General features: G+C 41.0%; 1 protein-coding gene across 4 annotated transcripts in view; it reads right to left on the bottom strand.

Moving 5' to 3' along the window:
- Positions 1 to 1,409: 1,409 nt before the first annotated feature.
- Positions 1,410 to 14,077, bottom strand: part of LOC109431885 (tetratricopeptide repeat protein 39C-like) — a 76,787-nt gene continuing 64,119 nt past the window's right edge. For all 4 annotated transcript variants that reach the window (XM_062856985.1, XM_062856984.1, XM_062856983.1 and 1 more), the window contains exon 7: positions 1,410 to 2,680. In XM_062856985.1, the coding sequence (XP_062712969.1) occupies positions 2,035 to 2,680 (646 nt within the window). In that variant the 3' untranslated portion in view covers positions 1,410 to 2,034. The remainder of the gene's footprint in view (positions 2,681 to 14,077) is intronic.

Genomic DNA, 14,077 nt, shown 5'->3' with positions numbered 1-14,077 from the left:
TACATTGCAATAAATAATTGAAAGAGAAAGTGAACAAAGAGAGCCTCTCAAATGCAGATAGGACCTATTGAAATGTTTGGCCTTTAATATTTCGCGTCGAAACTCTTACAACTTGTAAATTCGGCTGTTAAAAAGCTACTTTTGAATTTGACACTTAAACGCCTAAAGGTAGGCAATTTACTATGAAAAAAAAAACGAGTTCAGCCACATTAAAATATTTTTTAAACAAAATGTAACAGTTCAATACCTGATTCTTATCTGGAATAGCTACATTACATCACAATGAAGGTTCCATAAAAATGTTAACATAGAAACTTCACAGGGAACGTTCATAAATTACGTCCAACATTTGGGGGAGGGGGGGGTACGAGTCTAGGAAAGTGTGACAGTACGTGTATTAGGTATAGGAGAAAAGCGTGACAGAGGGGGGTCTAGAAATCCCGAAAAACTATGGACGTAATAAATGAATCTTCCCAATGGCAAACGATTGTTTAATACCAACGATTTCATCTAAGTAGGGAACACATTGAAAAGCTTAAATAAAAAGTATTGTAAGACTAACTTTTTCTAAAAACTCAGAAGTCCCCACTCATCTCTAGGCATCCATAAACTAAATGAGGTAAGAACTTTATAATCATAACGACGTAAAGAAGTTACTAGAATGGAGTAATAATCTGGTCCCCGATTGATCAATTTCACCCCGCTGATCAATTTGACCCCGGCTTACGATATTTAAGGCAGTAAAAAACTACCTTGAAATGTAAAATCATGTATGAACAAATGATTTTGGCCCAGTTATGCCCATGTAGCTTAATCCTAAACATGTTTTTAACTGAAGTTATTTACCACCAAAAATTTCATGATTATCTTCGGTGTCCGCTGAGCTTTCCAAGGTGAAATTAAATTACTGGTAAATTCAAGTAATTCTCGTTTTTTGGCTTCCGATCTCGCTCAATATTCTACAATTCTTAGAAAATTGAGCAAAATCACAAAAAATGGTTGTTATGTAGAATCATATATTTTTTTATTCTGCTGTATTATTGAGGTTTTCAGTCGCTGGTTCATCTAGGGGCTGGGATCATTTGGGTAGGGGGCCTATTTTTAGCACTTTCTGCCATAACTCAGTTACTACGATTAGATACGTACAGTATCTAGCCATGATGAAAAATTCAAGTTAATCGAATTCAAATTGACTGGGTTATAGCAGCAAGTGCCCAAATGGTCCCAGACATACTGACCGTAGGGACTGAGTAGTTTGATCTGAAATTTGAATGGAATTTATCTTTTATGTAAAAAAAAATGAATAAACCTTATTATTTTGTGAGCCAAATGCTGTTAAAAAAGGATGAAGGTGATCGTAGAGAGCGTCAGGACTATTGTCATCTAAATTAAACGAAATCCGCTACAACTAAATTTTACTGCCAAGGACAATTTTTATTAAGTATCCATTTTGTTATTATCACATGTTGAACGTTTGTCATGTCGCTTATTATTTGTCTGCTTTGGTATTGTATGCGAACCAGATTTCCGTTCACCGTTATTGTTAAGTCCAGGTGCTGCGTCCTATCTACTCTCTATTGGGTGTTTAATAGTAAACTTAACATGTTCAATTCTTCCAATGAGGTTCGTTTTGTTTGTTATATACTTTATGAATTATTTTGTCACCAATTGCTTTTATGGTAGCCGAAAAGGTAAGTGTGATTTTCTTCATCTCCCAAGCTTGATTAACGGGTGCTAGGTGTCAAAATGTGATTTGCTAGTTATTGGATGGTGGTTCTTCGATCAAATAAGGCACCAATGAATCACGAGGAGAAAACTAATGAATGGATGAACGATTTTTTACCGAGTTGTATGATTTATTAAAAATGTTTGTTAAATTTTATAAGGAACAAGTTGAGTATTCCAAAGTTTATATAATTTATCATCGATGAGTCTTATGATGCGATTTCATGATATCGAAGTGAAGCTTCTTTTATGCAGTCTTAATAGAAACTAATCAATCAAATCCCCAAGCACTGAACTCCAATCATCCACCTAATTAAGCTTTCTCAGAATCGAATGTATTCGGACGTTAATGCGATTATCGAAATCGAAGCTCCTGTAGGTTTGCTGTGCGTGTAGAAGCAGCTGTTTGGCTTCGGCATTTGCCTCGGTGCTCTGCTCTCTCAGTAGCAACATTGCCAGCTCGTAATGGGCAAACGCGGAAATGTGCACATCCTGCTGAAGTGGCGGTTCATCGTTCCGCATTGCAATGCACGCTCGATAGGCATCGATGGCCTCATCGTACCGCTTCGCACAGCACAAACTTGCGCCCAAGATTAGTTGTCTCAAGCCTAGCGACGGTTCCGGCGATTCATCTCCAAGTTTGCCACAATCCTCTATGATCACGTTCAAAGTTTCTTCACTGCAACTGCTCAAAGCGTTCCACATGAAGAGCATCTCGTACACCAACAGTCGCCAGTAGCCACAGTCGAACTTCTCGGATTCTGTGTCCGCTTTCGGAAGCTTTTGGCACCTCCGGTAGATGTACTTCTCGATTTGGGATTCTTTCTGGCTGGAACGGTTGATCAGTTCGGAGATCTCCGATCGCCACTTGGTCAGCTCGTCGAAGTAACCATGCGACCCCTGGCAGATGACCGTCAGGTATGCGTAGAAGCTCTTGGAGAATTGGCTGCATCGGCTGTAACGATTGAAAAGAAAATATGAATGTTCAACTAATTACGTCAAGTAATAAAACCACTTCTCCTGAATAGTGAAATATTTTTTTTTCTTCAATCACTTAACCTAATTTACAGCTCTATTGTCCACTAGGGCACTGCGTGAGCAATTCCAATTGGAAGCTGTACATACACTATTTCTAGTCCGATTGGGGGTCTATTATGGGTTGCCGTTCGCAGATGTCCAAATATCCGGGTTCACTTGAGCCATGGGCTCAGAAGAGGGTCAGTGTCAGCTGCTCTCAGAGGGAAAGAGCAACTGACGAAAGTGCCGGGGATAAAGTGCGATAGAGTTCTGGTGGCCATCTAGCCCCCTCCAAGGGTGCCAACCCCTTGCAGTGAGAGGTAGATGCACCAAGTGCATATATGCGCCTGCGCAAAGGCTCGGCCGGCACGCATATTGCCACGATCAAGCTTCCAGCAGGGGAGGTGAACAAGGCTGTTGCAGTCGACAAGATCAGCGTTGCTTGGTCAGTGTGCCAGCTCAGCATTTGCGAGCCGCCAGAGACGTTTTAAGTGCTTCGAGCAAGGGCACAAGTCGTGGGCGTGTAAAGACCCTGATATGAGCAAACTCCACAGGAAGTAAGGAGTAGAAGGCCACATCACCAGAAAGTGCCATCCGGCACCAAAATGCCTGATTTGTACGGCGAAAAGGGGCCACACTTGACGAGCGGGCCTAAGTGTTCAGACACGTGTAGAGGGCGAAACAGCAGGCGATAGTGCAGGTTACACAAATGACTCTGAACCACGCCGATGCAGCACAACAGTTGTTGTGGCAGTTAGTCTCGGAGTCAAGTACAGATATCGCTCTGCTATCGGATCCCACTCAATAACGGGAAGTGGGTAGCGGATTAGGCCAAGCTAACCGCGATCTGTACAACCGGTCCCATCAATAATTTCCGCACGTCGACCGAGGTCTTCGCAATTGCGAAGATCAACAGACTTTACTACTGCAGCTGTTATACCCCCAGGTGGCCGATAGGACAGTTCTCGTCTATGCTAGATTCGCTAACAAGCGCACTAGTGGGATTGAGTCCGGTGGTCATTGATGGAGGCTTCCACAGCTGGGCGGTCGAGTGGGCTAGTCGTTCGACTCACGTGAGGGGCTATTGTTAGACTGAACGTGGATGTCGCGGACGTAGGCGACATCGGGGATAATCTCTGCCGGGTAGCCAACACGACCCCCTGGAGTAATTCCTACAGCGTAGTCATGGTCAAAACGAAGGGCGCGTCAGCCCCTCTGAACGCTCCCCCGAGATGCTGCAGAAGATCGTGGAAACGTTTTTCCCGTGCCACGAAACAAGATCATTGAGCCTGGCAGAAGCGATTTTCCGGAGAGGTGGAAAAGGCAAAGATTGGTTCTACTGCCCGAACCGGCATATAGACCTATCTGCCTTCTGGACACCGCCGGGAAACTATTGGAGCGGATCATTCTGTTAAGGCTGATGGTTTATATCGAGAAACCAGATGACTATGGGCTATCGGATAACCAGTTCAGCTTCCAGAAGGATCTATCGATGGCGGACGCTATTAGGGCTGTAGCCAAAACGGCTGAAATAGCGCTCTACAGGAAGCGAAGGGGAATCCGCTATTGCGCGGTCGTCACGGTGGACCTGAAGAATGCGTTTTACAGCGTCAGCTGAGCCGCAATTATTCGGTGTGCCATTCACCACCTAGGAGTCCCGGATAGCATATGCCGGATACTGGAGAGCTATTTGCAGAATAGCAACATCACCACGGGGTTGCCTACAGCTTCCATCCTGGGCCTGGTATTACAGAATGTAGCGTATGATGTCATTATTAACTTTAATTGGTTTTTTTTTTCAGTGATATGAATACTACTCAAAGTAAGATGGAGTAAGGAAAGTAATGAAAGAATACGATGGATAGATATGCAAGCGAGCGATAAGAGAAATTGAACAGAAATTGAAATTAACAGAGGGCCTTTGTTGAACAACACAATTACAACGACGATCTTTTTGTCTTGCACCCTCGTTGGATGGCTAGGTAATAGTAGTTGGATGAATACTATTAACCCTAGACAGGCAAAAAAATCGTAGCTGTGATCTGTTAAATGTTGCTCGGCGATAGTAGTATTCATCTAACTACCATTACCTAGCCGTCCAACACGAGGACGCAAGGCAAAAAGATCATCCTTGAAATAATTCTTAAAGAAATCCTTGAAGGAATTTCTGAAGGAATCCTTGAAGGAATTCCCTACGGAATCCTTGAAATAATTCCTGAAGAAATCCTTGAAGGAATTCCTGAAGGAAATCCTGAAATAAATCCTGAAGGAATTCTTGAAGGAATTCTTGAAGGAATCCTTGAAGTAATTCTTGAAGAAATCCTTAAAGAAATTCTTGAAGAAATTCTTGAAAGAATTCTGAAGGAGTCCTTAAGGAATACCTGAAGGAAACTTCGAGGCAATTCCTGAAGGAAACTGTGAAATGAATCCTGAAGGAATCCTTGAAAGATTTTCGGAAGGAATCCTTGAAGGAATTCCCTAAGGAATCCTTGAAATAATTCCTGAAGAAATCCTTGAAGGAATTCCTGACGGAAGCCTTGAAGGAATTCCTGAAGGAAATCCTGAAATAAATCCTGAAGGAATCCTTGAAGTAATTCTTGAAGGAATCCTTAAAGAAATTCTTGAAGTAATTCTTGAAGGAATCCTTAAAGAAATTCTTGAAGAAATCCTTGAAAGAATTCTGAAGGAGTCCTTACCCAACTAACATTTTCAGCGCTATAAGCTTCAGTCATTTGCTTTCTGTTGTGTAACCATCGAGTAAAAGCAGTCAACGCTGAATAAAAGAAAAGCTAGTCAAATATAAATCATAAGCTAATACACGACTGCAAAACAAGCACCATACAGCTACCAAACTCGGTTTTCAGAAATCCATTACTTGTCACTGGGACTGCCTTTACTCCACCCTATTCCAACTCCGGGAGATTTCCCGGAAGATGTGAAAACTTGAACACATCGAATAAGGTCCCCCACTAACAAAACAGCTGCTACTATACAGTACAATTCATTATACTGACAAATCCCCAAACCAGCAGCGCTTTAAAGGCCGTTATGCGATTTTATTACGGCTAGAAGCTGTAATAAAGAAACTGTTGGTTTACCAACACGGCTTGTCGGACATAAACATTATTGTCAAGACAAACTTTAAGCGGGTTATATAGCTACTACACAAATTCTTTACAGCTATCCATGTATGTGCTGTGAAATTATTTGGGTTGGTTTTATTGCACTTTAATTCAATGCCGGAAGATTTGCCGGAAGATGTGCAAATCGAGTAAGAGTCCCAGCCACTACAACAGCTGCTTTTATACAGTACGTTTTGTAATGTTGCCAAAACACAAAACAGCAGCGCTTCGTAGCCGTTTAAAGAACACTCTTTCAGCTAGAAGCTGTGAAAAAGAATCTGTTGGCACAACCACACAGCTTGTTCAATGTAAACATTATTGCGTTTGACGTTTCACAAGCTTTTACAGCAACATGAAGTTGGGTAAGGTTTCTTGTGGCACATTTATGAAGCCTTGTCTGGAGTAAAACAAAACGGGCTATTTTCTATGTTATTTATATATAGCAGTGTGGCAGCGAGGACATCATCGGAACCAGTGGATACGGAGATCGGGAGTTCGATTCCAAGTAGCGGCAAGTACTTTAATTATTCAATTTTAAAAATGATAATTCCAGTTCCACATGTATTGCATCACGGTATCCATAACCTAATTATATTTAATCGTTTAATTTGGGGATGCCGTAAAACTATTATTTAACAACTGCGAAAAGGCTGAAAAAGCGCCTTCTCAAGCTGTTATTCAGTTAGTGGTTACATAGGAGTCGAGAAAAGAGCTATGACTAGGTGGCATAGTAGCTGATCGCACAGCATGTACAAGCTGATTAAGTTCGCCAGATTCATTGGTATAGGGCTTGCATAGAAGCTTCCGTCCATATGTACAACACAGTAACTCAGCATCAAGCCGTATTAAGGACGCTTTGTTGACGTTTACATTCACAATAAATGTTAGTTGGGTAAGGAATACCTGAAGGAAACTTCGAGGCAATTCCTGAAGGAAACTGTAAAATAAATCCTGAAGGAATTCTTGAAAGATTTTCTGAAGGAACCCTTGAAGGAATTCCCTAAGGAATCCTTGAAATAATTCCTGAAGGAATTCCTGACGGAAGCCTTGAAGGAATTCCTGAAGGAAATCCTGAAATAAATCCTGAAAGAATCCTTGAAGTAATTCTTGAAGGAATCCTTAAAGAAATTCTTGAAAGAATTCTGAAGGAATCCTTAAGGAATTCCTGAAGGAATCCTTGCAGGAATTTCTGAAGGATCCTTGAAGGAATTCCCTAAGAAATTCTTGAAAGAATTCCCAATGTAATATTGAAGGAATTTTTGAAGCAATCCTTGAAGGAATTCCAGAAGCAATTCTTGAAGGAATTTCTGAAGAAATCCTTGAAGGAATTTCAGAAGGAATTCTTGAAGAAATTCCTCGAAGAATCCTTGAAGGAAAAGCCTGAAGGAATCCTTGAAGGAACTGTTGAAGGAGTCCTTGAAGGAATGCCTCAGAGAATTCTTGAAGGAAAAGTCTGAAGGAATCCTGAAGCAATCCTTGAAGGAACTTCTGAAGGAATTCCAGAGAGAATCCTTGAAGGAAGAGCCTGAAGGAATCCTTGAAGGAATTTCTGAAGGAATCTGTGAAGGAATTCCCTAAGCAATCCTTGGAAGAATTCCCTAAGTCCTTGAAGGAAATCTCAGAAATCTGGAGGAATTCCCAGAGGTAAATCCTGGAGAAATCTCTGGAAGGAATTTCTGGTGGAATTTGCAGAGGTAACTCCTGGAGGAATCCCCGAAGGGAACTTTTGCAGGAATCTTCAGAGGGAACTGCTTGAGGTATCCCCAGAGGGAACTCCTACAGAAATTTCCAGAGGGAGCTCGTGGAGAAATTCCTAGAGCCTGAAGGGAAATCCTAGGGAAATCCCAAGTGGAAGCTCCTGGAGGAATCTCCAGAGGGAAACCTTAAAGAAATCCCTAGAGGGAACTCCTGGAGAATTCGCCAAATTAAATTTCCAGAAAAATTGGTAAAGGTATCCCTGGGGGAATCTGCAAAGCGAATTCCTTGAGAAGATCTCGAAAGAAATTCCTGGAGGAATCCCCGAATACTGAATTTTGATAAGGTCTCGCATGTTCTGGCAGCTTGATCTGAAGCTTCATTCCAATACCATTTTCCGGCAACAATAGCAAGTTTTCAACGGATTTATCGAATTTCTGCTGGATCTTTTCACGGAATCTATCGGATAAAATCACTTGTAAAATATTCTAGGCGTTTCATAGAGCGGCTGAAATACCCAGCAGGATGTCAAATCCCAGTGAAAATGTTCAAGTAGTTGTTCTGGCCAGGGTTCTGGCAGCTGGTGATGTAAACCCTGTGTAGGTTCCGGTCTAGGTTCTGGGTTCCGGCTAAAAATCCGCAACACCAAACCAGATCATTCCAAAACAATTTGCACAAATGTATAAAAACATGGGATAAAACATAGTAGAAATGAAAAAAAAAGAAGAATTGTAAGCTGCCGTTCTAAGCATAGTTGTCCCATGTTACTTTTTGACGATTTTGACTTTTTTGCACCAAGTGCTCTATTTTCACATATATTTTCATAAAACTTCAAAAAATAACATACTTTGTTCGAAGTATCTATGAAAAGCATGTCAAGTCAAATTGTCCCACTGTTGAATTTCTACGCATGTCTGTCCCACAACTGAAATTCTACACATAACAGTCCCACTATAAAATTTCTACGTAAAACCGATGCGTTAAGCATTTTTAGTAACTTATTTCACCTAATAGAATGGCTATTTCAATACTGCATGGTATAAACTCTTCTTTTATGTTGGCATTACGCTCCAACTGGAACAAAACTTGTTTTCCAGTTAAACAAAAATTGTTATTTCTTCGCAACTTGCAGTTTCAATCTAAATTCAAATTTTGCTGCAATGTGTGTTGAGCTCATAAACCAAACATAAACATTTTAACTTAATTAGGCTCAAATGTCGAGCAGCATGACGAAGCCGATCCAATATCATGACAAAGAGGATGCTGAATTGAATGACTGGTATATGTCAAAATTTCCAGAATTTAAGCAAGCTTGAAATATTGTTGGTTAGCGCGTTGATGATTTTCACTTTTTTATTTCAATTTGTTATCCCGAGCATTTGATTGAACTAGTGAGTCGGTAAGTGAGTGGCTTATTAATCGCCTATTTCTCTATAAATAAAAAGGACACTTTTGGGTTAAAACCAAATCGAAGACCAACTGCTGGAGGTACTGAACAATGAATCAATAAATCAATTGATGAGAGATCAACCGAGTAAGTGAATTGAAAAGTAAGTCAGTGAGATTTTGTAAGCGTGTGGGTTGATAAGTGAGTTGGTTTCTTGATGGGTTGATGGGTAAGTGAGTGACTGTTTTGAATGAATGTGTTAATGAGTTGTTTAGTAAGTTGATAAATAAGTGACCTTGACGCTCAGAGACTTGATGAGTATGTGAGTTCTTGAGTAAACTTGTGAGTAAGTGAATTGGCGAGAAAGTGTATGTTAGTAAGTTGTGTCGTAGATAAGCGGCTTTCTGTGTATATTATGCAAGAGAAGTGATAGAGTGAGAAGCGTGAAAAGCGTTATTATTGTATTTGTAGTAAAAGTGAACACGGTACTGTGAATATATATAGGGTGAATATAGAACCGTAGCATTACCAACGGCATTCTTACCCTTCATATTCAAATAAAGATACATGAAGCAATTATAAAGACGTGACCTGCCTCTAATGGTAAATCATTCCCAAAATTTGCTGGGGTTCCTATTCATATGACTCATACAAGCAGGGGAAGGCACGGTGCAGAATATTTTTATAACTTAAGCTGTTGTATTTCTAAATATATTTTATTTCAATGATATGTACATATTTCTCGTCCTTTAAAATTAATACAAAAGCTTAATCAGTTGTATGCTTTGTTGGCCATTAGGCAAAATAGGCCAGTAGGCCGAAAAAGTCATTAGGCCTTTTCGGCCTGAAGACCTTATCGGCCTGAAGACCTTGTCCGCCTGAGGACCTTTTCGGCCTGAAGACCTTTTCGGCCTAAAGACCTTTTCGGCCTAAAGACCTTTTCGGCCTAAAGACCTTTTCGGCCTAAAGACCTTTTCGGCCTAAAGACCTTTTCGGCCTAAAGACCTTTTCGGCCTAAAGACCTTTTCGGCCTAAAGACCTTTTCGGCCTAAAGACCTTTTCGGCCTAAAGACCTTTTCGGCCTAAAGACCTTTTCGGCCTAAAGACCTTTTCGGCCTAAAGACCTTTTCGGCCTAAAGACCTTTTCGGCCTAAAGACCTTTTCGGCCTAAAGACCTTTTCGGCCTAAAGACCTTTTCGGCCTAAAGACCTTTTCGGCCTAAAGACCTTTTCGGCCTAAAGACCTTTTCGGCCTAAAGACCTTTTCGGCCTAAAGACCTTTTCGGCCTAAAGACCTTTTCGGCCTAAAGACCTTTTCGGCCTAAAGACCTTTTCGGCCTGAAGACCTTATCGGCCTGAAGACCTTATCGGCCTGAAGACCTTGTCCGCCTGAAGACCTTTTCGGCCTGAAGACCTTTTCGGCCTGAAGACCTTTTCGGCCTGAAGACCTTTTCGGCCTAAAGACCTTTTCGGCCTAAAGACCTTTTCGGCCTAAAGACCTTTTCGGCCTAAAGACCTTTTCGGCCTAAAGACCTTTTCGGCCTAAAGACCTTTTCGGCCTAAAGACCTTTTCGGCCTAAAGACCTTTTCGGCCTAAAGACCTTTTCGGCCTAAAGACCTTTTCGGCCTAAAGACCTTTTCGGCCTAAAGACCTTTTCGGCCTAAAGACCTTTTCGGCCTAAAGACCTTTTCGGCCTAAAGACCTTTTCGGCCTAAAGACCTTTTCGGCCTAAAGACCTTTTCGGCCTAAAGACCTTTTCGGCCTAAAGACCTTTTCGGCCTAAAGACCTTTTCGGCCTAAAGACCTTTTCGGCCTAAAGACCTTTTCGGCCTAAAGACCTTTTCGGCCTAAAGACCTTTTCGGCCTAAAGACCTTTTCGGCCTAAAGACCTTTTCGGCCTAAAGACCTTTTCGGCCTAAAGACCTTTTCGGCCTAAAGACCTTTTCAGCTTAAAGACCTTTTCAGGAAAGTTTTCTCAGACTGGACTGTACAGGTCGGACTCGATTATCCGGGGGTTCAATTAACCGGGGGTCCGATTATCCGGGGTTCGATTATCCGGGAAAAACGGCTCGATTATCCGGGGAAAAGTTTGTTTTTGCTTTGTTTACAAATTTTTAAATTACAATATGTCAAAAAATGTTATAAACATCAAATACAACACCTGTAAGTAGGATTTAGCCTATTTGTAAATTGTTTTTATTTTTTCACATTTTTCAGCTAGAATTTCATTTTTAAAAAACATGGTTGTAATAATACCAGACGTTGTGTGTAGGCACTACAACGTTATGTATGTTAGCTTCTATGTTTAATGAACAGTTTTTGATTGAAGAACACCAAAAATAAAAGAAAAGAAGCATGGCTCGATTATCCGGGTGATTCGATTATCCGGGGTGAAATAATTTTGGAGTCACCCGGATAATCGAGTCCGACCTGTACTGGACTACGTGGACATCAATACATACGCCTAAATGACTGGCGCTGCTAACCACACGGCCACAAAACATGCTTACTAACTCATTAATTCACTCACTAATTAACTCACTAATGCACTCACTTACTCTTACGGAACAGATCTCACATACTCATAAACCAACAAACTCACTCACTCACTAACTCTTTTACTTACTATCCCACGCCCACTCATCAATTTTACAATTCTCTTACCAACACATTGAAATTCACGGGGCAGCTCCTTATAAGTTGTAACTTTCCTAATTCGTATCTGACTCACCTACCATCTCACTTAATCTTGGAGCACATCACATTCACCCTCTCAGTAATTCTCTAATCAACTTCTTAATCACCAACTCACTAACCTAGTTCCTACTTACCCGATTATACAGAAAGTGTTAAAATGTGAAGAAACTCTTATGTTGTCTTTCGGCTCCGTTTTGCCTCGAGACATTTGAGCCTTATGCGTGAGAGTCTTATAATGTTATAAGAGAAGCTAACATTGTTTTTATTAATAAAATATAACAAAAACGTACTGAACAGGCCACATCGAGCGTGAAAAGAGACGACTTATTCTCGTGGGACTGATATGCGTAGAAATTTCGCCAACAGGACCACATTTCTAGGCATAACAGTCCCACTAATCATTTTTTTTGCTAAAAACACTATATTTATAAAAATATTTGTTTGGGAATACTTCAGGCATGAAAATATAAGCGATTCCCAATGATGCTATGAAAACTTAAATTCAATTTGTTGCATCTTTTGGCCAAAAAACAAGGTAAACCTGTTTGAAACTTTAATCGCGATTTTCTCAGTTTCAAGTTTTTCAACATGGGACAACTATGCGTAGAACGGCAGTAAGCATGTTAACATCCGAATATCACCTATCAAGCAATATCACCAAACACTCACGGTGAACGGTTTCGTGATAGAAGAATATCACGTTACTTGTATCATGTTATTGTTGGAAGTTAGGTGGCGTTTATCGTTCGTGTATCGTCAAACTGTACACAAGTAGTTTGTTTTTACTCCGGTCCGGAAAGTTCTTTATCGTCCCGCTGTTGTGTAGTTCCGCTGTGTGATAGCTTCCAACAGGTTATGGGCCCAGGAGCGTGTTCCACAGCACGTATCGACCGGGAGAAGGATCGGCCGCAAAGGTCGCGGTCCGCGGAGTCGCAGCACGGGATCCTTGGGCGGATGGATTGGCTGCAACGGAGGACAGGATCCATGGGAATGTTGGCGATACGGGTCAACTGGATGACTGCTGGATGGTCACCGGACGGAGCTCGAGGGTTGTTGTGAGTTGGATCGGATGCAGCTCGGTGGTCGCACCTGGACGAAGAGGTTGGCGACAGGAGCAGTGATCCGGAAGACAACATGAAAGTGGAGCTCGGAGACGGACCTGGTCGGAGTTCGGAACTGGTGTAGAGCTGGTGCAAGCGTCGCAGTTGGACCACTTGCCAAGCGTTGGAGTGAGGAGGAGCTTCGAGCCAGGAGGAGGTAATCGTGGTTCGAAGGTTGCGACGCTAAGGATGAGTTTTGGAAGTTAGGTACCGTTGAACGCTCGTGTACCGTCGAACCTTCAGGTACGAGTTTGGAATGTTGGAGAGAGGTAGATTTGTTGGCGAAGGTATATTATTATGGAAGAAGATTGTGAAATTGTATATACCTGAATGGAATAAAGAGAGTAGCGGTTGCTGATTGAGGTATCAGTCGGCAGCCGTCTAGTTTGATGCGTTTTTTTTATTTATTATAAGGAAACGGTCACTGAGTGCGGCTAGCCTCGCTATGGCCTGCGTGGCCATGGTGGATTAGCCTCCAACTATATAACTCCGTAGTCTGAATATGGCATTACGGCCCTTTTCTAATATGGATACTCCCATAAAATATACATGTGATAGGCCAAAATAGAAACCAAAGTTTGGAATATGGCCAAAACAGACTCCATGTTTCTATTTTGGCCAGTGCTTCTTTGAATGGAAAAACTAAGTAGTATATCAGCCCTGTTCCTGTAGTTTTCCATCAAAACATAGATTGATAACTGACACTGAGGAAGATTACAAGTGGTAGTCGAAATACGCGTATCTGTCAAAAGATAAGCAACATAGGGCGGAATTAAAAGGTACGAAACTGATTACATTCATTCGAAGATAGATTGATAGGTCAGGAATGGAGGAAAACCAGATCTTGGAAATTTCACAGAATATATCTTATGTATTTCCCTTCCAAAAATATTTTTATATGATTTTTTCAACTTTTCTCGACAGTGGAAAACAATTTTTTATTTTGTATTTTTTTTTATTGCTGAGAAAATTTGCTTACAATTTCACAAAAAAAAACATTGTGTCTACGATGGTTCGTTCTTAAGTTATGATTTTCCAAAAACAAAACGGCTCATATAGCACATCTGGACAATTTCCACAAAATTGGTCATAACTCAAGAACGGAGAAAAAACACATCTTGAAAATTTTATAGAGTTTTTTTTTGAGAACCGATTTTCATCAACAGTAAAAAAATTTGTGGAAACAATTTTTTTAGTGTTTTTTTTATTTTCTGAGAAAATATGCTTTGATTTCACAAAAAAAATGTGTCTACGATGCTTCGTTCTTGAGTTATGATTTCTCAACGAAGGTGGTGACTGTGGAAAATGTTTGTTTTCCACTAGAGTAAAGCGAC

Source organism: Aedes albopictus, chromosome 3 (assembly GCF_035046485.1).
Source record: "Aedes albopictus strain Foshan chromosome 3, AalbF5, whole genome shotgun sequence".
Lineage (NCBI taxonomy): Eukaryota > Metazoa > Arthropoda > Insecta > Diptera > Culicidae > Aedes > Aedes albopictus.
This window is presented reverse-complemented; position numbering and strand designations above follow the sequence as displayed.